Source organism: Ochotona curzoniae, unplaced genomic scaffold (genome assembly GCF_017591425.1).
Source record: "Ochotona curzoniae isolate NIBS_2020 unplaced genomic scaffold, NIBS_Ocur_1.0 scaffold_4701, whole genome shotgun sequence".
In the NCBI taxonomy this organism is placed as follows: Eukaryota; Metazoa; Chordata; class Mammalia; order Lagomorpha; family Ochotonidae; genus Ochotona; species Ochotona curzoniae.
In genome coordinates this window covers 50,474,879-50,499,323 of record NW_024467122.1, presented here as the reverse complement: position 1 = coordinate 50,499,323, position 24,445 = coordinate 50,474,879, and the positions used below count along the sequence as shown (strand labels likewise).

The 24,445-nt window shown below is 42.2% G+C and overlaps 1 protein-coding gene and 1 non-coding gene across 7 annotated transcripts in view; both read left to right on the top strand.

The window, feature by feature from the left end:
- ZNF106 (zinc finger protein 106) overlaps nucleotides 1–23,918 on the top strand; it is a 51,778-nt gene extending 27,860 nt beyond the window's left edge. For 3 of the 6 annotated variants that reach the window (XM_040969976.1, XM_040969979.1, XM_040969981.1), the window contains 18 exons: nucleotides 598–2,769; nucleotides 3,675–4,275; nucleotides 5,365–5,434; nucleotides 6,674–6,828; nucleotides 6,914–6,974; nucleotides 7,437–7,775; nucleotides 8,655–9,435; nucleotides 9,998–10,053; nucleotides 10,691–10,836; nucleotides 13,525–13,659; nucleotides 16,345–16,461; nucleotides 19,051–19,242; nucleotides 19,642–19,704; nucleotides 20,683–20,802; nucleotides 21,313–21,384; nucleotides 22,104–22,175; nucleotides 22,968–23,114; nucleotides 23,554–23,918. In XM_040969976.1, the coding sequence (XP_040825910.1) occupies nucleotides 598–2,769; nucleotides 3,675–4,275; nucleotides 5,365–5,434; nucleotides 6,674–6,828; nucleotides 6,914–6,974; nucleotides 7,437–7,775; nucleotides 8,655–9,435; nucleotides 9,998–10,053; nucleotides 10,691–10,836; nucleotides 13,525–13,659; nucleotides 16,345–16,461; nucleotides 19,051–19,242; nucleotides 19,642–19,704; nucleotides 20,683–20,802; nucleotides 21,313–21,384; nucleotides 22,104–22,175; nucleotides 22,968–23,114; nucleotides 23,554–23,610 (5,356 nt within the window). In that variant the 3' untranslated portion in view covers nucleotides 23,611–23,918. The other 3 variants (XM_040969977.1, XM_040969980.1, XM_040969982.1) reach the window with 3 other exon arrangements.
- On the top strand, nucleotides 16,684–16,823 carry LOC121149688. Its single transcript, XR_005882824.1, has one exon. It is a non-coding gene; the product is annotated as a small nucleolar RNA SNORA29 (small nucleolar RNA).
- Nucleotides 23,919–24,445: the final 527 nt, after the last annotated feature.

The window sequence follows — 24,445 nt, the reverse complement described above, 5'->3', positions numbered from 1 at the left end:
TTGGGAGTAAAACTGGTGCCCATATAGAATATCAGTGCCTCAGCTTACAACGCCACAGTGTCAGCCGCTCCACGTTTTGCAGAAAGAACTTAAACTGAAATAGTATTTTATTAACTATGATAACTAACCATAGCGATATTGTTTTTATTTTAAGAAAGATCCATGAGGCTGGGAAATAGCCAGTATAGGCCAAGCTGCCACCTGCAATATTGATATCCCATTGGGAGCCAGTTTGAGTCCTGGCTGCTCCACCTGTCCTGGCATGGTCGAGATTTTTAATAAAAATTTAAAAAATCAAAAAGCTCCATAAATGTAAAATATTAGTTGGATTCTTGAAACAACAACAACAAAAAAGCACATCAAAGAAAGGAAGAGGAATGAACATTGGCCAACTTTTAACATAATTGGTGGTACAGGGGAAATAGTTTAAGCTAATGAGTTGAGAAATATAAATTTAACTATCTCATAGATATAAAAATAGGCTCTGTTATGTACTCTTAGCAGAGAGGATGGTAGAAGAAAGGATGAAGGATAATGCCCTTAAAGGAAGCTTGTGAATGCCTTTAAATCATTAATGAGAAACTCTTTTTCTTACAGACAAAATGAACCTTCCAAGAGCAGCCAAGAAATAAACTCTGATGATAGACGACCCCAAAGGAGACGAGAAGATCGACTCCCTTACCAAGATAGAGAGAGTTATAGTCAAGCAGGCAGGCATCACCGTGGACCTCCACAGTGGGATTGGACATGGAAGAATGATGGCTTTAACAGTAACAGGTTAAACAGTTTTTCTCACTTGAGGAACAGTGGAGCAAGAGGACGTTCTGGATGGCATAAGGATGTTTCAGGAGTCTCCCTGAATTGGTTTCACAGCCATAGTAACCCTGGGAGTAGCTGGCATCCAAATAGTGGATTAGTAGATTGGAATCATAATGGATCAGGAAGGAATTCCAGTTGGCATTTTGAAGGAACAGGTGGTTTTTCCAGTTGGCATATGAACAGCAGTAATGGAAACTGGAAATCCAGTGTACGTAGCACAAATAACTGGAATTACAGTGGCTCTAGAGACAGATTTCAACCAGGGTGGAACAGAAACTCTAACTCTCAAAAGGAAGATAAGACCGTGCCATGGAACAAGAAATCTGGTAAGGCAAGCCTGTACGGTCAGGAGAGATATAATTGGCAGTGGCAAGAAAGTGATAAAGTGGGTACAGTTGTTGCATATGGAGGTTCTTCTGAAGGATTTACAAGTGATAAGTATCCTTCAGAAAACTTACTTAACTTCAACTTCGAACAACTGGAAAGCCAAACCACTAAACAGACTGACACTGCAGCTTCCAAAACTGGTGGAAAGAATAGTAATGTAACAAGGGAAAAGCAGCATCGCTGGACGCCATATCCCTCCCAGAAGACTCTGGATCCACAGTCAGCTCTGAAAGAAGTCAGTGGTAACAATTCAGAAAAGACAGATAAACCTTTGTCTGATATTAGTTTAATACCCACAGGAATGCAAGACCCTCAAGCTGGTAAAAGTAATTTCCTAATGTCAGCACAAAAAGAAATACCTACTGGGTCTCTTAGTCACAAAGCCACTTCTGACTGCACCGCTTCCTGTGAGGGGGTGAGAGAGTGTGCTGTTACAGAAAAACCTGAGTGTGAACACAACTCCAATAAGATGCCAGCAATGAAGTCCCCGCCCCCTCTAAGGCCAGCCACTAAATCAGTTCCTCAAAAGCAGGATTCAAAGAATCCCTCAAAGAACACCAAAAGAAATTCTTTTTTGCCCAGAGAATACTTGAATCCCTTGAACAAACCTACTAAGGAAAATAATCATGGTTCTTCCAGTTCCAAATTGCATGGTTCATGTCCTCGTACTTCAAAGGGGAATAAAAGTAAGTGTGGCCCTCCTAAGAAACCCCATGACAGTTTGAATGATACATTACGAAAAGCCAAAGAGGTGCTGCAGTGTCAGGAGTCACTGCAAACTCCACTGCTCAGCAGTTCTAAAAGGACCAAGAACTATGCAAAAATGAGCCGGAACGTAGAGGAGTCAGAAAGAGGGTCTCTGAAGATCGAGCTCCAGGTGCGCGCATTAGGAGACGAAAGTGATGGGGAGACATCCCACAAGGAAAAGCACAGAACAAAGCCTGGATCCCTGGGTTCTTCCACGGCACAAGTTCTATCCTGTAGCAGTCAGGCTTCTGATGAGAAGGAGGGAGAAAACCAAGTCCTGAAGACCCCTAAAAATCTGTCTGGTTCCCCACGTAGCTCCACACCCCTCCAGAAAGAGTCTGAGTTGCCAGTGACTTCCGCACCCAGCCCACACCATAGCTTACTGTTAGACTTGAAAACCTCCCTAGAGGATGCACAGGTTGATGACTCCGTTAAATGTCACAGATCTGACGAAACAGAAGGCTTTGAGATCGCCAGCTTGGACGGAGAGCTCCCAAAGGACGATAGCGGTCAGCCCTCAGGCTCCCTTCTGCCTGAACTAAGCAAGCTTGGCTTTCCTGCCTCACTCCAGAGAGATCTAACCCGGCACATCAGTTTGAAGAGCAAAACCGGAACCCACCTCCCCGAGCCGAATCTCAACAGTGCTCGCCGAATTCGCAACATTAGTGGTCATCGAAAGAGTGAGACAGACAAGGAATCTGGACTCAAGCCAACTCTACGGCAGATCCTCAACGCGTCTCGGAGAAACGTCAACTGGGAGCAGGTCATTCAGCAAGTAACCAAGAAAAAACAAGAGCTGGGCAAAGGCCTACCCAGGTTTGGTGCCTTTCTTCAGTATCTAGTTTTCTTTCTCTCTTGTGTTCTATTAATTTGTAAAATTCTGTTTCATTTATTTGAGACACAAAAAGTTCCACCCATTGGTTCATTCCTCAGCTACCACAATGGCTGGATTCTTTCTTTTTGTTTTTTTCTTTTTAAGTTACCCTTTGACCTTGGGCAACGGAATTCTGCTTGCTTCATTAAGTTAAATGCTTATCAAAAATACCCATTGTAAATGGCTAGTTTTGTTTACTATTAGAGTACTGTTCTATGACAAATGAAATAAAATGTTCACTAGCAGGAAATGCCAGTTAAAATAGAAGCCCCCATACTTCTCAGAAATGCAGCGGAGTTATAGGGGAAAACCATCTAAAGGGGCTAGAGAGAGCAAGTTCACCAAGCAATGTATCTGTGAATCCATATCTTTCCAGGTGTTAGTTTAGGGATGAGTGGTAGGACTTTGAACTGTAACCACTCCCGTTACCTTCTGTCTGGAACTGATGGCACACTACCTTTCTGTTGTTGAAATAATGGATTTGCTCTGCTCCTTTTTTCTTTACTACACTCGTGAGTAGTACTCGAGAAGTATAAAGATTGTTAGCATAATGCCTGGCTTGAGTGTTCAATGAAAGGTGTTTGTTTTTTTTTTTTAATTTGAGTGCTTAACAATTGCTTTTGTTGTTGCTGTCACAGCTTTACAACTGCACTTGGAATCAAACCTACAACTTTTACTCCCTTACCTGTATTCTCATAGCTGTGTAAGGATCTGGGAGTTCCTTGAAGACAAGACCCATCTTAACTTGTTTTTGTGTCCTCAGTATTTAGTGAAGCCTGGCACATTAAATAGTGTGCATCCTCCTCAACCACATCTGGTTCATGTTTTTTTTTTCTTTTCCCTTAAGGTTCGGTATAGAAATGGTACCCCTGGTTCAAAATGAGCAGGAGACCTTAGATTTGGATGGGGAACCTGATCTGTCTGATCGAGAAGGATTCCATTGGGAAGGCATTTCCATCTCTTCCTCTCCTGGCTTGGCGAGGAAGCGAAGCCTTTCTGAGAGCAGTGTGATTGTGGACAGGGCACCTTCCATGTATAGCTTCTTCACTGAGGAAACTGGGAGCAAAGAAAATGAGCCCCAGCAGGTTGTGTCGCTGAATAACTCACTGGCGGCTGCACAGAGTCCTAAAGGAATGCTGCGCCTTAAACAGGAAGCGACGTCTCTGGGCACCACCCTGAGAGCAGATGAACCCAGTGCACAAGTACCCTCTGACCGGATAATGCCCGCAGTGCACTCAGCTGAAGACTTGGGCAGCCAGGAAAGGTCTACACCACCATGCGAGCGTCAGACTGCTCAGGAGAGTAAAAGAGAAAGAAACTCACCATCGGATGCATCCTTAGCCCTGGCAAGCTCCAGCTTAGCGGATGCAGCCACAGACAGCAGCTGTACCTCTGGTGCTGAACAAAACGATTGCCCGAGTATTAGGAAGAAACGAAGAGCCACCGGAGTGAGTACAATTCCTGTGTATTTTTGGTAAATTATCTCTGTGCCAGCTTGGTTGTTTATAAGGAAAATGTACTGTTGAATTTTTCTGGGCATCTGAGATTGACACTCTCCACTCCAGAATAGCAGAATTACGAGGCTCTTTTATCCTACTGGTTGTTTGCATTGAGTAATTCTGCTAAATTCAGTGTAACCTGATATGAATGTACAGTACTAGGAAAATATGAGGTCATCTTTAAAATTAATCTCCAAGCCAGTGGTGGTTTTATCACCTGACCAAGGCTAAGTCTTATCTTCAGCTATAACTTAATGTTTCCATAGCTGCATTCTGTACTTCTGCTGGAGAAAGGAATTCTGTTGTGTTTATAGGACCTGGATGAGCCCCAACTACTAGGCATCGTATTAAGGTGATTTAATACTACTAGAGTACATATCTACGAGCATAGTGTATATATATTTTTAGTCCCTGTAACTCTAGCTTTGGACCATTACACAGCCTGGCCCTTTAATATTTTCCCTCTTTTTTTTTTTTCTCTTCCTTTCTTTTTAAAGATTTATTTTTATCAGAGAGGCAGATTTACAGAGAGAAGGAGTTGCAGAGAAAGAAGGTGTTCCATCTGCTGGTTCACTCCCTGTCTGATGCCTCTTTGTCGTTTATATTGCCTTGCCTTCTCAGGCCCCCTTGCTGAAAAAGCTCTTGGTAGTGATACAGTCTAGATTCTGGTCCTTTGGGAAAATATGTACACGGAGTAGCTAAGAACTTGGCTTCCTCCTGGATTCCTCTGAACTGAATACTATGTAGCAGACATTTTTGAAAACTTGAAAACAGACTTTTATGCTAACAGTTGTCTTATGACCAGAGGATATCTTTGTTTTACCTCACAAATAGTTTAGTTTGTTTTTTAAATTTTATTTTCCACCTTTTTGTTTTGTTTGTTTAGATCAGTACTTTCATTCAAGTAGTACTTCAGTTTGTACCTTGTGTGTGGGACCTGATGAGCAGTGTCTGGCCATCTTGGAACTGATTGTTTTTACCTCTCTCACGTGACAGCTTTTACCTATATAGTATTTTCCACTTGTCTTATCCTTCCAGGATGGATCTTCTCCTGAACTCCCAAGTCTTGAGAGAAAGAACAAAAGAAGAAAAATTAAAGGAAAGAAAGGTATGGTGCGGAATATTCTGGCAGAGCATTGTGTTAATAGCACATTAGCCTTTTTACAACTTGACCTGGAATGTAACTCGCAGTGATCAAACACTAATGATCTGTGTATCGTTTCTTTGAATTATTGCTGCCTGGCTGAAGGGTAGAGAAAAGCTTGATTTCCCACAACATCCATTTATAACAATAGCAGAAATTGGTCGCATACAGCTGTAAGTTACAGTGAATATATCTCGGTTAATACAGTTAATATATTGTAAAGTGAGAAAATCTCATTGGCCTTTTAGGTGGGATGAAAGCAACAGGATATTTAGTATTTTATGCCTCTTAGTAACATATAAGTAGCCGTTTTTCCCATTTTCTGTTTTTGAGGTGTCTTGGTTACCTTTTTAATGGAATTTCAAAGGGTAGATATGAACAGTTTTTCTCTCACTGATAATGCTTCTGACTCTTGACTTTCTGTTGACTTAAATCGAGTTGCAGTATAAGCAGAAAGTGAGTCATGTCACAGAGTGGGGTGGCAAATGGATGTGATAAATGAGGGAGGAGGTGTCAAGGGTGGCTCCAGTTTTAGCCTGGATAAATGATGATACCGTTAGTAGAGATAGAAAATTCCCCAATGGGAGTAAGTTGAAAGTATAGAAAGATGGCAGATTGCCGTTTGGATTCATTGCTTGAAGGACCCTTGAGACACTTAAGTTGGGATATCATAGTTGATGTGTGGGTGTGAAGTTTAGCACACAGGTGTTGGAATACATACACATAGTAGAACATTTAAATGTATTCTATCAAAGCAGTATTTCCTCAGGAAGCTTTCTGTAATAAGCAGAACTATTTTGAGTTAACAGACTGGAAAAATAAAGGTTAGGAGGAGGAGAGAGCCAGCAGCCTAGATCTTACTCTTGATCTAAGCAAAAGCCCTGTGTGAAAAGAATGGCATACCAAAAGAATGGAACATACCACCTCAAAGCTGATTTGCCTAGAACATGGATTTCACCTGTAAAGGTATTTGGTGGAAGGTAATTAGGTAAGACAGTACAGAGTAATAGTGTACTTGAACCTACAGCCTACCAGTTCTCAATTTTTAGTTTCTAGCTTTGATATTACCTTCAATACATGTTCTGTGAAAATCAATAGATCTCTAATATGACCTATTAGAAAGAATAATCAGTTCAGCTCATTTTTTGAGGAGTTGTATTATTAAAGATAAATTTCAGTATTAAACCATCTGATTTCTTGCAGAACGTTCTCAGGTTGACCAGCTGCTGAATATTTCTTTAAGGGAGGAAGAACTAAGTAAATCACTACAGTGCATGGATAACAACCTTGTGCAAGCGCGGGCAGCACTTCAGACAGCTTACATTGAAGTTCAGAGACTGCTTATGCTCAAACAGCAGGTGACAACAGACAGAAGGTGTGATGAAAGTGGATTTGTCTTTCAAGTTGGATTTCAGCATGCTTAACGGAATACTTTATTTTTAGATCACTGTGGAGATGAGTGCACTGAGGACCCAAAGAATACAGATTCTACAGGGATTGCAAGGTATTCAGAGAATGTCTGGTGGGATGGGGCCTCTGTGTCTTACTACAATTTTACCCTGTAGAGCAGAGTAATGGGTACTTACAGATACGTCATGATTTCTGTTCTTCTCTGGTTCTGTCCTGCTCTGGAAAAGCCCATAGACTATGTATCCGCAAAAATGCCTAGCCAGAGAGACAGTGTCTTAAGAGAAGAGCTTTAAATTAGTCATCACAAGACTAGCTTCCACTCTTGGCTTTTCTATGAGTACCTACCTATATGAGATAACGAGATAAATCACTTAAAATTTTGAAGTTTGAATGTTGAAATATGTTCTGACATCTTGATGATAGTTGTATAGGTTATCACATTTATTTAATACATTGATTTAAAACTGTCTTCTAATCTCTAAAAACACGTATTCACTGAGAAACCAGTGGCTTTCCAGATTTTTACATTTGTTTGTATTTCTGGATCCTATTCTAGAAACATATGAACCCTCTGAGCACCCAGACCAGGTACCCTGCAGCCTCACACGAGAACAAAGGAACAGTAGGTCTCAGACATCTGCTGACGCCACACTGCTGCCGACACCTTTTCACCCAGCGTTTCTGGAACCACCATCGTCCCTCGCGTCTCCCTCATCCACGGGAGCCCCTCTCCAAGTCAACACATCCACCTTGCCAGCCCATGGCAGTGTCCCTGCTCCAGACTCATCAGTTCATATTAAACAAGAGCCCATGTCTCCCGAACAAGAAGAGAATCCGAATGCTGTGTCACAAGGCTCTGCCTGCCATGTGTCCAAGGGATTACTGCAAGCTCAGAGTATGTAAACTTTTCTCTAGATGAAGGGTATCCCTGCAGTGGGACTAGGGCAACGGTTTGAGTGGCGTGAAACTATACTTGCCATGAAAAAACAAAAGTTATCCTAATTTTCATTGAAATCTCTTTCATTCAGGGTCATTCTTTTAAAAGACTTTAGAGAATTTAAATATCAGTAACCTCTTCCTGATTTTCTCCAATCTAGTGTTACTGAGTTGACTTTGTATTAACACTTTTATTAGGACACGTGCATGAGTTCGGTTTTTGTGCATGGGGTTGAAGTTATATCCTTTGTGAAAAGTTGGAAAACTGAAATTGTAGATGTTACCTTATTACATATTATTTCAGCCTTTCTTGTGCTGTGTAATGTGTCTTCCAGTATATTTGTATTTCATGAATTAAAATTCCTAGACATGAAACAACTGAGTTAAAGAAAGAGGACATTTTTAAGTCAGCTGGCTTTTTAACTATTAGTGTGTAGCAAAAATTGGATGATGTGTAGGTAAAATGTATAGTGACAAATTGCTAAGACATAAAAGTGTGCTTTAGTCAGGTAAATATGTGTCTCCTAATACAATAGCATTGGCTATATGAACATCTTAAATGAGAAAACAAGATGGATAGAAGCAGTCCTTGTCCACAAGAAGCTTCCATAGGGACAATGACACGCATGTTTTTTGTGGGGTTGATAGGAGAAGAGTAAGCGCTCCAACAGGAGCGTGTCCTGCAGGTCCCAGAGGCCTGTGACAACAGCCCTAACAGCCGTGGTTTTGTGCATGTATCCCCGATGTCTGGTAGAGATCCAGTCAGTGACGTGTTTAGTTTGTGAAAATAAACAGCAAACACAAAAAGGACGCAGTAATTTTTTTCTTCTCGATTCAGGAGAGATGAGCGATAGTTCTCCCGCTTACCCCGTCATGACCGCAACGTTGCCCTTCTCAGGGCTAACAGAAAGTTTCCATGAGCCTAGCCAAGAACTCAAGTTGTCTGTGGAGCAAGAAAGCATCAGGGACAGAGAAAACTCTCCCTCCTCCCAATCGTCTAGTCTTCCTAGTATAAATAAAGGACGTGAAGAACCAACCAAAGGCAACATTGGGTCTGAAGCCTGTACCAGTTCTTTCCCAAGATTATCTTTTACTGCCGAAACCTCGTTGGAGAAGGAACCCCACTCCCCAGTTGACCAGCCTGAGCAGCAGGCTGAATCCACCCTGACATCAGCCGACACAAAGGTGAACAAGAAAAAGAAGAAACTTCGGAAGAAGAAAACTCTGCGTGCCACCCGTGTTCCTGAGAACAGTGACACCGAGCAGGATGTGTTTACCGCGAAACCCGTGAGGAAGGTTAAAAGCGGGAAGTTAACCAAAGGAGGGAAAGTAACGACATCCACTTGGGAAGACAGCAGAGCTGGTCTGGAGCAGGACAGTGTCCGAGATGAGCCCGACAGTGACTCGTCCCTGGAAGTCCTGGAAATTAATAACCTTCCTCTGGAAGTGATACCAATCGAATCCTCTGAGTCTGGAGAGGAGAAACCAGACAGCCCATCCAAAAAGGATACCTGGAACACTACAGAGCCAAACTCGCTGGAAACTTCTCGTTCTGGATGTGATGAAGTTAGCTCTACCAGTGAGATTGTCACTCGCCATAAAGATGGCATCCACGTAAGGTGAGGAGGTTGCATTGGTTCAGTCAGAATAGCTCTCACCAATCCTTTTTTTTCCCCCCCATTTAATTCGAAAGGCAGGGAGATAGAGATTGGTTGTTTTACCACCCAGCTGCTGACAACACTAAGGGCTGGTGAGGCCACAAGGGTGGTGGGAACCCAGACACTGAATCGTCATCTGCTCCCTCCTCGATCAAGAGCAGGGTCAATGTGACTTCAAGTGCAGGCACCCCAAGGGTAACTTAATGGTTATGCTAAAATGCCTGCCCCAGTCTTCTTTAAAAAAACAAAAACAAACAAAGAAAGCTTTTAGTTTTGAATCAATATTTGCTTAGAAATGAGATTTATGTAACTATAGCAGGAGTTATGATATGGAAGAACCAACCCTTGTCGGAAAAGGTTTTACTTTGTGCTAAATATTCATCCTTCCCTTCAGGGAGAAATTTTAATAGAGAAGCTGATCTATTGCCCATTGTTTAGAAAAAAATTTTAGAGTTAGGAGATATTTACTACCTATCCTTTCCACATATATACTAAGAGAACACTTTTGCTATTATTTTTGCAGTGTGGCAGAAACTCAAACAGTAATCACTTCTATAAAAGTATCTAAGAACTCTTCAGGTATTTGTCATTCAGTTTAATTTACATTTAACTGTGGGGAATAATGGCTGATGCATGTTAGAGTCAGGATTTTACTTTATTTGTGTAACCTAATGGGAGGGGGTGGGGGCAGTCCCAAAGGGGATTGTGTTGATGGGCAGTCCTGGCATCCTTAAGTCCTCCAGTCCTGGCCTTGGCAGTTCTTCCTGTCTTATCCGGCTCCCAGCTGTGTTCAGCTGATTAGCATTTAGGTTTCATTGGCTGCAGGGATTTTTGCTTTAAGAAGAAACTGCTTCAGTGTCTTACTCAAGGAAATAACTGGCAGCAAGGGGAAATAATGGCGAGGTACAGGTGCCTCTCAGCTGTCCTTTAGATGCTCATTCTGCAAGGGATTTTCCCAAATTGATGGAAACTTCCATTGGGGGGTGAGGGGAAGATGCTTGGGTTTAAAAACTTCTTCAGCAAAATAAACCTTCTGCATGAAGGCCTGCCATGCTGTCTTTTATTCTAGGATTGTTAAAAATCTTCCAAGGAAATACAGGACTTTGCTAGGAAAACTAGACTGTAGAAGGTCTTTTTGGTTTAATCTGGGAACCTCTGTATGGTATAATGGTTTTGATTGGTAGCCATGTCTCTGAAATCTGTCCGTACTTTCTAGAAATATCCTCAGAGCCAGGAGATGATGATGAGCCCACAGAAGGGAGCTTTGAAGGGCACCAGGCTGCTGTGAATGCAATCCAGATATTTGGGAACTTACTGTATACTTGCTCAGCGGATAAAACTGTCCGTGTGTATAATCTGGTGGTAAGTTCATGTAGCATTTAGAATGTTTGAAGCAGGCTTTAGAAAAGCCAACTCTTTTTTTTTTTTTTTTTAAGATTTATTTATTTTTATTAGAAAGGCAGATATACAAAGAGGAGAGACAGAGAAGAAGATCTTCCGTCTGACGGTTCACACCCCAAGTGAGCACAACGGCTGGAGCTGTGCCAATCTGAAGCTAGGAACCAGGAGCTCTTCTGGGTCTCCCATGCAGGTGCAGGGTCCCAAGGCTTTGGACCGTCCTCGACTGCTGTCCCAGACCAGAAGTAGAGAGCTCTGGATGGGAAGCGGGGCTGCCGGGATTAGAACCAATGACCATATGGGATCCTGGCACATGCAAGGCAAGGACTTTAACCGCTACACCATCACACCAGGCCCGAAAAGCCAACTCTTTCCCTTAAACAACTTGGGGAATTTACTGTCTATCCCAAGGTAGGGGTGAGCCTCAGAATGAGACACTGGAGACCTGATCTCTCTGTCTTTCTATTCTGCCTTCTCAGGGACCACTCCTTTCTAAAAGCTGGTTCCCCTTCTCACAGACAGATGTCAATAGCCACTGTGGTGTTTTGCGCCCCCCCCCCCCCCCCCCCCCCCGCTCCTAATACCACAAAAGCGTGCTAGACTTTATACTGCTGGTACCTTCACTTGCTGCAAAGGAGGTTAAACCCATGCCAGCAGGCTCTGGTCAGTCAGCTGCCACCCCTGGAGTTGGTGTGGGGGCAGTTGAGTCGCTGGTAGGTCACAGAGAGGAGCTCTAAGAAGGCATCAGAGGAGACATTTCCTGACAGCTGCTGAGTGTCCAGGTGACAGGAGAGCAGTCCTTCCCCACTGCCTCACACTTACATTTCTGATCTTCCTTAGTCTCAAAAAAAGAACTTCCGAGTACTTGATATGTGTCGAGATCTGTTTGCTGGCTCTGATAGCCAAGAAATTTTAGAAATGCCGTGTTTTCTGAATAAATAATGCCTTGGAAGTACTACTGAAGTAATTTTTGTAATCAGAAAATTTGAAAGTTAGTTGATGGATCAGGAAAATTGTTTGCCACAGATAACAAAAATGTAACCTCCTTCCACCTAGTGATGGGAGAAGTAATGGGAGGGACTGAAGGAAGGAAGCAGTGTTATAAGGAAATATGAGCATAACAGTTAAATTGCAGAGGGTGTGTGTGTGTGTGTGTGTCTGTGTCTGTGTGTGTGTGTGTGTGTGTCTGTGTCTGTGTGTGTGTGTGTGTGTGTGTGTCTGTGTCTGTGTGTGTGTGTCTGTGTCTGTGTCTGTGTGTGTCTGTGTCTGTGTGTGTGTGTCTGTGTCTGTGTGTGTCTGTGTCTGTGTGTGTGTGTGTGTGTGTGTCTGTGTCTGTGTCTGTGTGTGTCTGTGTCTGTGTCTGTGTGTGTGTGTGTGTGTCTGTGTCTGTGTGTGTGTGTCTGTGTGTGTGTGTGTGTGTGTCTGTGTGTGTGTGTGTGTGTGTCTGTGTCTCTGTGTGTGTGTGTCTGTGTCTGTGTGTGTGTGTGTGTGTCTGTGTCTGTGTCTGTGTGTGTCTGTGTCTGTGTGTGTGTGTGTCTGTGTCTGTGTCTGTGTGTGTGTGTGTATGTGTGTGTCTGTGTCTGTGTGTGTGTGTCTGTGTCTGTGTGTCTGTGTCTGTGTGTGTCTGTGTCTGTGTCTGTGTGTGTGTGTGTCTGTGTCTGTGTCTGTGTGTGTGTGTGTGTGTGTCTGTGTGTCTGTGTGTGTGTGTGTGTGTGTCTGTGTGTCTGTGTGTGTGTGTGTGTCTGTGTCTGTGTGTGTGTGTGTGTGTGTCTGTGTGTGTGTGTGTGTGTGTGTGTGTCTGTGTCTGTGTGTGTGTGTGTATGTGTCTGTGTGTGTGTGTATGTGTGTGTCTGTGTGTGTGTGTGTGTCTGTGTCTGTGTGTGTGTGTGTGTGTGTGTCTGTGTCTGTGTGTGTGTGTGTCTGTGTCTGTGTGTGTGTGTGTGTGTCTGTGTCTGTGTCTGTGTGTGTCTGTGTCTGTGTGTGTGTGTGTGTGTGTGTGTGTGTGTCTGTGTGTCTCTGTGTGTGTGTGTGTGTGTCTGTGTCTGTGTGTGTGTGTGTGTGTCTGTGTGTGTGTGTGTGTGTGTGTGTGTGTGTGTGTGTCTGTGTGTGTGTCTGTGTGTGTGTGTCTGTGTCTGTGTGTGTCTGTGTCTGTGTCTGTGTGTGTGTGTGTCTGTGTCTGTGTCTGTGTGTGTGTACATCCTAAATAGATCTGTGCATATATACAGACATATCATTTAGAATGTTCTCTGTGGAAGTCACATGTAAGCCACTAAAACCTTTGATGAAACCTGTTTTTCAATGATCAAATACATACCTATTCAGGATAATTAGCACTATAGTTTGTATTTGGTCCATATATTAGTGTTGCTCAAGGTAGAGAATTGGCTTCTGTCCTCTCCTGTGGAGGAGTGTATTAAGTGTTTTCTGGTTATGGCTCAGCATCCAGCTGCAGGTACCCCAGACCCTGCAGCCATCAGTTGGGCATTCAGTGAATGGCTAGTTACTGAATACCTTTTGTGTTCCAGGCATTATTGTAGGCACTGAGCAAAAAGTAGTGACCTGACTGTTGTTGCCTCATTTTGTTGAGGAAGAAACACTTTACTTGATCATCTGTACCCTACAAGTGATAACGTGACCTGTGTTTGACTTTAGAGTCGGAAATGTATCGGCATCTTTGAAGGCCATAGCTCCAAAGTGAACTGCCTGCTGGTGACCCAGACATCTGAGAAGAACGCCGCCCTCTACACTGGTTCCAGTGACCACACCATTCGCTGCTATCATGTTAAGGTGGGTGAGTCCAGAGAAACCAGAAGGGGTAATAATGACCTACATCTAACCGTGTTGATTGGGAAGAGTGGGAACTCTGGTATAAATTCAGATATGTATGAGGTGAATACAAACCACATGTTTAGTTACACTGTTAGGTTTATAATACACATGGGTGGAATATGTGTGATAATAGGTACATAGAGGAGATGGAGTGAATGAAGCTGTGTTAGTGTAAGGTTCTGACATCTCAGTGGGAATGAGTGTGAAGTAGATTGCTAAGGACTGATGCTGCTGTTTCACAGCTTCAGTGTACGTTAGATTCATGTGGAAGCCTTGTTAACGCACAGCACTGAACCTTGTCCTAAGCATGTCTGGGAAAGGGCTGAAGAACTTACATTTAGGGGCCACCGCTGGTGAAGCAGAATAAATTGAACTTAGAAAGCTAGTTGAGAAATTAAAATAACATACTTGAAAAATTTAGTATAAGATAAAATAGATTGACAAAAAGAGGGCTCAAATTGGAACAAATTAAAAAAAAAATTCTAATTACATTAAAAGCAAATGAAATGCCATCAAAATCAAAAGACAGATATAGGTAAGATGCAGAAGTAATACCAAATAAAAAAAATAAAACTTTAGGGCCAAGTGTAATGGCTTGATTGGCTAATCCTCCTCCTCCAAGTGCCAGGATCCCCTATGGGTGCCAGTTTGTGTCCTGGCTGCTCCATTTCCCATCTAGCTCCCTACTGGTGGCCTGAGGGAACAGCGGAGGATGGCCCAAAGCATGGGACCCTGCGCCACGTGGGAAACTTGGAAGAAGCTCCTGGCTCCTGGCTTCGAATTGGTTGAGCTCAGGCTGTTGCAGCCATCTGGAGAGTGAACCAGCGGATGGAAAAATCTTTGTTGTTCTTTCTGTTAATCTCTTTCCAATAAAAATAAATGTATCTTTTAAAAAAAGAAAAGAAGAAACACTTTAACGTCAAAGATACAATAGAAAGTAAATTGAAAGCACAAAACACAATACAATTGAAAGTAAAAAAAAATTGAAAAAATATGAATTGTCTTACACAAATAATAAAAAGGGCATAGGGCAATGATGTCAGTATTGGGCAAACACTTTGAGACAGATGTTGTTGGAGAAAGGGGGACATTTCATAATAAGAGTCAATAAAGTAGTAGGTGAAGCAAACCAACAGTATAGAAGGGAGGAATTAACAAGTTTCACAATAATAGTTTATCAGGGTCCCTTGTCCCGCGAGCAAGACCCCGATACGGTAAAGATTCTTTGAAAAGTTTATTTCTGCGGACTTCAAGGGTAGTTACAAAGCAAAAGCAGTTACAACAGTTGTAAGATTTATTGCAGCAAAGCAAAAGCAGCTATAGCCTAGCGCTAGTGATAGCAGCTACAACATAGCCTTGAAGCGATGGCCTTAGCTCTAGCAGCTCTAGCCTTGAAGTGCGCCTGGGAGAATCTCCTCTTAACTATTTTTTACCCAGACCTTTTTACATTACACAAACCAATCCATACACAGCTCCTCACATCATGTGGCAAGCACGCCAATCATGACTTAGGTCACGTAGCTTCCCTGCGTGCTCGGCCCAATCCTCAGTAACTTCCCAAAACCTGTTTCCCACCTTTGTGCAATGGTCAACAAGCGCCATCTTTGAGGCGCGGCTCCGCTCTCCACAATAGTTGGAGACTTCACTAGCCCTCTTCATATGAGAGATCACTAAATAGGAAGACAGCAAGAAGATAAACTGGAAAGTTCATCAACAAATAAGATATAGGGCCCAGTGCAATAGCCTGGCAGTTAAAGTCCTTGCCTTGAACATGCCGGAATCCCATATGGGTGCCGGTTCTAATCCACCTGCAGCACCAGCATCCCATACACCTCCAGTTTTAGTCCTGGCTGTTCTACTTGTGATCCAACTCCAGCTTATTCCCTGGGAAAACGGCAAAGGAGGGTGTGGTCCTTGGGCCCCTACACCCCTATTGGAGACCTGGAAGAAGAACCAGGCTTTGGGGCAGCTCTGCTCTAGTTGTTGCGGTTATTTGGAGAGTGAACAGCAGATGGGAGATTGCGCTCCCCGCCCCGCCCCGCCCCGCCCTCTCTTTCTGTACTTCCTTCTGTAACTCTGCCTTTAAAAAAAAAAAGTTAAAATTTAAAGAAAAAAAAAACTTCCTGGGTAATTATGGCCCAACTAATTTAGCAGCCATTGCGAAGCAGGAATTTGAAGGTGGTTTAATGAATACATTGCAGGAAAGCCCTTATGAATAACATGTTTGCCAAATACACAATTATAAAGCCAGGTTGCAAATGCAGCTTTAATTTTTGACATTTATTTAGAGGGCTCAGACCCAACTCATAGTGCCCCTTTGAAAAGCTTGTACATTCTAAATTGGAGGCATGCATACTGCTATTAGAATATATGTGTATATATTCTATAAATTGGAGGTATATAAATTATATAAATTGGAGGCATGCATACTGGCTATTAGAATATATACATACTGTTATTATTGGAATATATATTAGAATATATATATATATATATATATAGGAGAGAGGGTAGGGGAAATTCCAGGGCCTATGGAACTGTATCATAAAATAATAATAATAAAATTCTCATTATTAAATTTGCTCTCATGGGGAAATTGTTTTCCCATCCCATTTGCTGATAGATGTTGTATGCTTTTGTCAGACCCGAGAGTGTCTGGAGCAGTTAGAGCTGGAAGACCGGGTTCTCTGCCTCCACAGTAGATGGCGAATCCTCTATGCCGGACTGGCCAATGGCACTGTGGTCACCTTCAACATAAAGGTGAGTGGTTGGTGGGGAGAAGACTGAATTCTTTTGCCCATTTGTGTGTGGGAAGGAGTAGCAGACGGGAGGTTTTCTGTTTTCTTGTTTAAGGAAATAAAATTAACCACTTCTCAAAAACAGTTATTTTGTGATGTAAGTGAAATAAGAGCCTTTCTTCTGTCTGCGTAGATGAGATGTACCAGGACCAAAATGTAATGCTACCAAATAAGATCAAGTGTGGCTCCCATTTGACTACCACATTTTCTACAATGAGTAGATTTTAGTGGCTATGCTTGTGGGATAGAGCAAAGTTGCCATGATCTGAAGAGGGAGGGGGTTTTGGTACCCTCCTTCTATATGAAATGGCTGAACAGAACACCATTGCTTGTGATCTTTTATTGCTGTCGTTAAATGTGATAAAACCAAAAAGCTTGACTGATAACATGCTTTACGTGTTTTTCTTCTACACCTTAAACAGAAAAAAATAAGAGCAAGTGTGCCAATTTTGGGCCAAATAATGAGTCACAGGTTAAATTAGTATATCTCATTTTAAGAACCACACCATGAAAGCAGTCTGAATTTTTTTGAATATGATACTGGCGTAATTTGGAACTGATTTAGAGTCTTGTAAAGATGGTCTTAACAAACCTGTACAATGCAGAGATCAATTTACTTGTTGAGCACACCATTAACGGGCATCCGTTACATGCTAGGTCTCAGATAAGGCTTAGGAAGTGCTTGATGGCCTTTGTATTTTGTGAAGGCAGTTGCATTTTTTGTGGTATTTGTATTTAGAAAAACTCACTGTGCAGATGATATTGGGGAAGACTGGTATTCGTAGAAGCAAGGCAGCCATTGGAGGCTTGTGATGAAAGCTGACTAGAAAAGTTAGTGTATGGATGAAAAGAAGTGGATAAAAGAGGTAATCTAAAAAGTGGAATTCATAGATTGGATTACTAATTATTGCAGCATCATATCCCATGAGCCTCTTGTAGTACATGTGTACTTAGAATGTTTAGTGATTTTTTTTAAGTTTGTTTTTACTTACTTGGAGAGCGTACTGGGAGAGCTAGCCAGGCAGACACAGAATGATGTCCCGTCTTTTGGTTCACTCCCCAAGGATTCACAGCAGCCAAAGCTGGCCCAAGCTGACACCAAGAGCCAGGAGCTCAGTCTGGTTCTTCCATGTGGTTGGCTGGGATTCAAGTTCTTGCATCATCTTTTGCAGCCTCCTGTGGTATGCATTAGCAAGAAGCTGGGATTAGAAACAGAGCTGGCGCTTGAACCCAGGCACTGCAGTGTGTGTTGTGGGAACCCCAAGCACTGTTGAAGCCTTTGTGCCAAATGCCTGTCCCAGAATATGTGCTATGTACCATTACCATGTCATTTGTTTGTTATGTGCTACATGCAGCAGTTATATAAAGGATGCAGTAAAATGACATGCTTGCTGCTGTAAGAAGCCTAGGGTAAAAGAATCTAGCACATGTATAATCAGTTGCCAAGCTGACTGCTTGATATGAATAGATCAAGAGAGTAATTTCTGCTCTCCAAGGTACTAGTTTTCCCTGCAGGCCTCAATGATTTGGCTGTCATGTCTGCCATGAGCATCTGGGCTTGCCGTTCATTGTGTAGGCCTCAGCAACCATGGAACCCCAGTTTTGACAAATGCACTCCATGGTCAGACCACATAGCCTGTGATTTTTGCCCATGGTTGGAGTTTAAGTCCAGTGATCCATTTGGAGAGGGGTGTATCCAAGAAACCTTGGCAGAGGTGACCGCAACCAGACTCCTGTATGTCTCAGCTAGTGTGGAGTCCAGTTCAGTTCATCACCCACGTCAGCCTGCACACACATTGGTGGTTGCAGTCAGCATGTCCCCAGCCCCATTTCATACGCAGACCAATGGATGGTGCACCTAGCCCTGATAATAAATTTGAATGGATACATTCTTAATATGATTTAAAAGCTCTAAAAAAAGAGATCTAGAATGTGAGCATCTTGACTTGGGTGTAAATTTTGAAGGTTTCCCCTGGAGTTCCTTTGATTTGCCCAGAATTACTTACCCAGACATGTCTGCACTGAGTCTTGAATTCTAATTATTCTGTGTCCCTAACACTTTGGGAAGGCTTAAGTAGTTTCTCAGCTCTGCAGGCTCCCGACTGCTGATCTCTGCCAAATTTCTGGGAGTTTGATTCCATACACATATTCAAGTAGATGAAAAGACACGAACATTCATTTATCATTTTTTTTTTAATATAGTGGAAGAATTTTAGGGTCTGTTGCCTGGAAAATGTAGTATGGAAAATATTGATTCTTTATTATTAAGGAATATGAAAACAGTCATTTTCTAATTAAGTTGAGAATCATGTGGTTGAAATGATCAATTGATCTGTCATGTAAGAGTTTGTCCCCCAACTAGATCAGGGAAGGGAGAGGCCATGAACACAGCAGAGAGGACTGGATGGAGGTTGGAAGCATAGAAATGTCGAGTGTAGGTCACGGAATTGAGAATTAGTCCTAAAACAGTGATTTGGTTTGTTTTTTAGTTTAGTTTTGTTTTTTTCTAGCAAGGTTGCGTTTACTGAATCTGACAGTGCTTACTTTTCAGAACAACAAACGCATGGAGATCTTTGAGTGTCATGGCCCTCGAGCAGTCAGCTGTCTTGCCACAGCTCAGGAAGGTGCCCGAAAGCTGCTGGTTGTGGGCTCTTACGACTGTACCATTAGTGTACGTGACGCCCGGAACGGCCTGCTCCTCAGAACTCTGGAGGGCCACAGCAAAACCATCCTTTGCATGAAGGCAAGTACAGCGTGTGAGAACAAGAGTGGTCTGGCACGAGCTGAGGGGTTTTGAATAGCACTTTTCAGGTCGTCTGATGCATTATTTAGAATATAATAATCTTTGTGCCTGAATCACCAAATGATACTCTCTTTAATATGTTAACCAAGAAACCAAGTGTATTTTACTGTAGAATGTGGTTATACCCTTCCTCCTCTGCTAGGCAACCTCATGATCACTCTAAGAGTTGTCAGTTCACCAGCACTTCCAATGGTCAGACTTAAGTTTTAGTTGAGATAATTTGGGGAATTCGGTCTAATTCATGCTCGTCTCAGAAGTTAAAATCCCCTTTGTAACAACAAGTTATAAAGGAAACTGAGAACCCTATAGAAAATCTAACTTGCCCATTTATTCTTCAAGGTGGTGAATGACCTGGTGTTCAGTGGTTCGAGTGATCAGTCAGTTCACGCTCACAATATTCATGTAAGTCACTGTGATGTTGTATAAGGAAATTTAATAAAACAGTAGCTAAAGCAAAAGGCTTCCTAAGACCTCTTACATTTTAAAATAAGTCCTTTATCCTGCAAAAGGATTAACAATAATCCTTATTTGTACACTTTTAGACATCACTGAACAGTCTGGAAATTGTGACACAGTTAAAATTTTTAATGGAAGGCAGATTGCCAGTATGGTTTTGTTTACATGCTTCAGTTAAGCTCTATGTAAATTCAGCAGCCAAGGCTTTTCGAAAGTAAATATGATGATTTGTTTAAAACAGTGAGGAAAAACAGCTTCAAGGCAGCTCAGCTTATTGAGGCAGCTCTGGGATGCTTATTTCCTGGTCTTTAGACCTGAGGGTACTGCCATTTGGGAACTCGCTGTCTAGATCCCAGGAGATGGCAAAGTGCAAGCACAGATTCAAAATACCTGGGTCCAAGAGGGTTTCAGATTTTTGCAGTTTTCCTGGTTTGGGAATATTAAAAAAAAAAATGTAGCAAGCTGTCTTGAGGATGGAACCCAAGTCTGAACAGAGAATTTATTTTGTTTTGTATATACCCTAGTCAAATAGAGTGAAGTTTATTTTGTACAGTATTTTTAATGCATTTAGTGTTTTTTATGATCTATCACCTGAGGATGTTGTTAGTTGAAAACGTTCAGATTTCTGAGTGTCTCAGATCATCAGATTAGGAATGTTTGACCTGTCCTTTGAAAGCTGCAAAATAGGCAAACGTGTTCCCCCTTCCCTTCCTGTGACCTCAGCTTCTCTCAGGATCCATTGCATATTTTCTGTATGCATAATAATTGCTTGTGGGAGCCCGTCAGCTGTTAAAATTAAAACAGCTATGCATGTGTCTTGATGGCCTTGGAGTTATGCTTCTTACACTTACAGAATGACAGATCTCCAGAGCAGCACAGAATCTTGGGGGACAGTCTGTTCACCTAACCTTTCTTCTGACGTAGACTGGTGAGCTTGTGCGGATCTATAAAGGTCACAATCATGCAGTGACAGTGGTGAACATCCTGGGGAAAGTGATGGTGACTGCCTGCCTGGATAAATTTGTTCGAGTCTATGAGTTACAGGTATAACTTAGATTGATTATTTTGATTGAATCCATTTTGGAGCACTGATTTTTGGGGGTTTGATTTTTGATGCAATAATGTTGGGAGGGTGGATCCCGGGAATCTGCATTTTCATAAATACTCTAGCTAATTATGAAACAGCTTGCCCATAGATTATACCCTTGTCAGACTGCTCTGAAGATACTGATCAGGCTTGCAGGTGGCAAAGCCTCAGTTGTTCCTGGAGAAAAACTCAGACTCTGAAAATGTCCCCTTATGTCCTTATGTGCAGTTTGAAGTTTGATATTAAACAAGTTGGTTTTATTATTTCTGGTTACCAGCTTCCCCTTTGAGGAATGGAACTTACTAGGCAGATTGCCATTGGAATATAATTCTGTTAACAATGTTCCTAGTGCTTCAATTTAGTGGCTCACGTCTGGTTAAAAACCTCACAAAAGGCCCTCAATGACTGCTTATTGTTAAACACAAACACAGATAACCTCGGTTCTCTCTTTTTTCCTTCTGCCTCAGTCTCATGATCGCTTGCAAGTTTATGGAGGACACAAAGACATGATTATGTGCATGACCATCCATAAGAGTGTGGTGAGTAAAACGGCCAAGTCATAGAATATATTCACTTAAAAGTCTCTATATTGACAGGAGTATTACTGCCTATCACTTTCAGTTTCTGATGTGCCAGCTCATTGAATATCTGTCTCCTGCAGTAATGATGCTGTGAAGTAACTCAATGGCATTGTTGAACATTCTGTTTCCTATTTAATAGCAAATAATATTTTAATATCAATCTTAATATCACTATCAAATAGGAGATATTTAAAAAGTGATCTTTTTTCCAGAGACACCATGATCTGAATGGAACATTGGAATGGTATTAGATTTGGCTAGTGTGGTATAATTATAGCAGACGTATAAGTAAAAGCTAATTCACTGAACTCTGATAAGCCCGATTTTATTTTAAGAAATACCAGAGTTGAACCAAGATGCAGGTTTCTAATGTTTCTGTAGTAGATCCTTTTCTTGCCACGAAACACTGAGTCCATTAGAAGCCCGAGTCATAGCAGCTCAGGTAGAGGCGGCTTTCTCTGAGTCCTGCTCTTGTTCTCAGCCACATTTCCAATGAGGACAGCTTCACGTTGTCAGATGGGAAGTCCTAGAAACTGCTATTCCATATTAGTACTTGGGAGCTGGTCGTGTTTAGAATTATGTCCTCCTATAGCTATTAAAAGTTGTTCTGAGCTCTTATATTGAGGGTGTTGTGCAATTGTGTAGATTTTGGTTTAACCTTAAACCTCTGTTTATAGATTTACACTGGCTGTTACGATGGCAGCATTCAGGCTGTGAGACTGAATCTGATGCAGAATTACCGCTGTTGGGTAAGGAGTGAAGATGTTCTTCTCACCAGACCTTAGAATTGCTTGACTCTAGACCTACTTACAGATTTTCTTTACTTTTAGCTCACCATTTTTACATGTGAGCACCTATTTAATGCCTTCCACTTAATTAAATCTGTTACAAGGTACATGGAAATGTCTGACATACTGTCTCCTAGGTGGTTTGTTTGATTAAAGTTAGCACATGCCTTCAGAAGTTTCAGCAAAATAGAAGTACGTGAAATAAAAAAGTAGATAGTTTTATTTTTATATACTGCTTCCAGTTGTGTCAGAGACTGTAAGCATTGATGGTTTGGTTTATCTCCTCGTCAAATTATTTGTTTTTATTTATTTAAAGATTTGTTTATTAATTTGAAAGGCAGAATTAGGAGAGAGATCTTTCATCACCTGGTTCACTCCTCAGATGGCTAGAAGTAGCTGGATCTGGGCCACTCCTAAGCCAGGAGCCAGGAGCTTTTTCCAGATCTCTTATGTGGATGCAGAGATTCGTGTATTTGGGTCATCTTCTGCTTTCCCACGCGCATTAGCAGGAAGCTAGATTGGAAATGGAGCGGCAAGACTTGACCTAGGTCACATTTGGGATGCCAGCATCACACAAGGCAACTTAATGCATTGTGCCACAACTCCAGTCCCTGTTCTATTCTCTAGCTTAAAATAAATCAGTGAACAAGGGCTTGTTTTTTGTTGTACAGAATGTACAGGCTCCAAGCGAGGGAGGCTCTGACTGCTCGTTGAAGACGCTCTTTAACCTGATCTTGTCTGTCATCCCTCCAGTGGCATGGTTGCTCTCTGATATTTGGAGTAATAGATCATTTAAAGCAACACCTGTTGACCGACCACACTAATCCAAACTTTCAAACTCTAAAATGCCGGTGGAAGAACTGCGATGCTTTTTTCACCGCCAGGAAAGGATCCAAGCAGGTACCTGAGTGGGTTCATAAGGTGTAGATGACTGCTCAATGTGGAGACTGGCAAATCTTTGTCACTTTGTTAAGAATGTACAGAGTTACAATAAAGAAGGAGGGCCTAGAAATTTTTATTATTTAGACACTTGGGGTACAACTTCGGGTCTTCAGTGAAGAGTTGGGTAGTTTTTTGAGAAAAAAACCTAAAATATTTCCAGCTGTCTCAAACCCAGCATGCAAACCTGGAGGTTTATTGCAGAGCTCTTGTGCACAGGCCGGAGCTCACCTTTCAGAGCAGATTTTTATGTAAATTCACCAGGTACTGGTTCCCGACAGCCTTCGCTGTGCAGATCCCAGATAGGCTAGACCCACAGGGCTGCCCTTGGCTTGGACTTTGTCTTGTCTTGTCCTACCACCAATTCTTCTCTCATAGGCTCTTGTTCCTTTTTCCCTAGGATGCTGCAGGACACATTGAACGACATGCTGAAGATGACAGCAAAATCCATCCGTGAAGCTTTTTGCCTCCCATGTTGGGAAGTCATTTGTGGGACTATTTCCAGCTCAGCCCCTTTCACATGCCACTTTTCCCTTCTTGCTTGTAGTTAGGAAGGGGAAAGTGGCGACCAGCCAGGCTTACCACTGACGTGAGTCTGGGAAGCTCTATGGAATGACAGGTTACCCTTTATGTTCTGGCTGCAGATTTTAAACAGATTTAAGTGTATTTTAAGGAATCACACTCCTCCAGGGTGGCGTGAATATTGTAATTTATGCTGCCAGGAATCTCCAGTTGTTTATTAAAAGTTCAGATCTTTATTGGTTACCCAGTTTGACCGTAATCATACCTACATTTTGTTGATTTAAGTTTGTGATTTTTAGCTATGTTCTTATGGTTTAAATTTGTAGTTAGGCTTTTAAGTAAAATTTTGTCCAAATGTTAGATTTTCAGGATCGGTTTCAATGACTCAGAAAAACTGAGCATTTAAATTGGAAGCAAGTAGTTTCCTTCCCTACAATTATGTGCAGTGTGTTTTCTTGCTTTGTAAATGAACGAGCTGTCTAAAACGCTAGAAGATACACTTTGACAGATCCTTAGAGTGAGTGAGTGCTGGCTGTTACAGGAATTCAGGGAGCAGCTCCCGGAGCAGCAGGTCTTCGGAGACAGCCCAACTCCATGGACTCTCAGCGCCCTGGGGGGCCGCACGAAGACCTGGCCCAGGCAGCCACAGTCCTGCTGTGCTCTGACCTAGAGGGAACCTCTGTTTCCCTCTGTAGTTCCTGACTCCTGGAGCCTAGTGTGGGCCTGATGCGGGTTTGAAACCTTTGGGGTTGCTTGTCACCCTGTTTCTC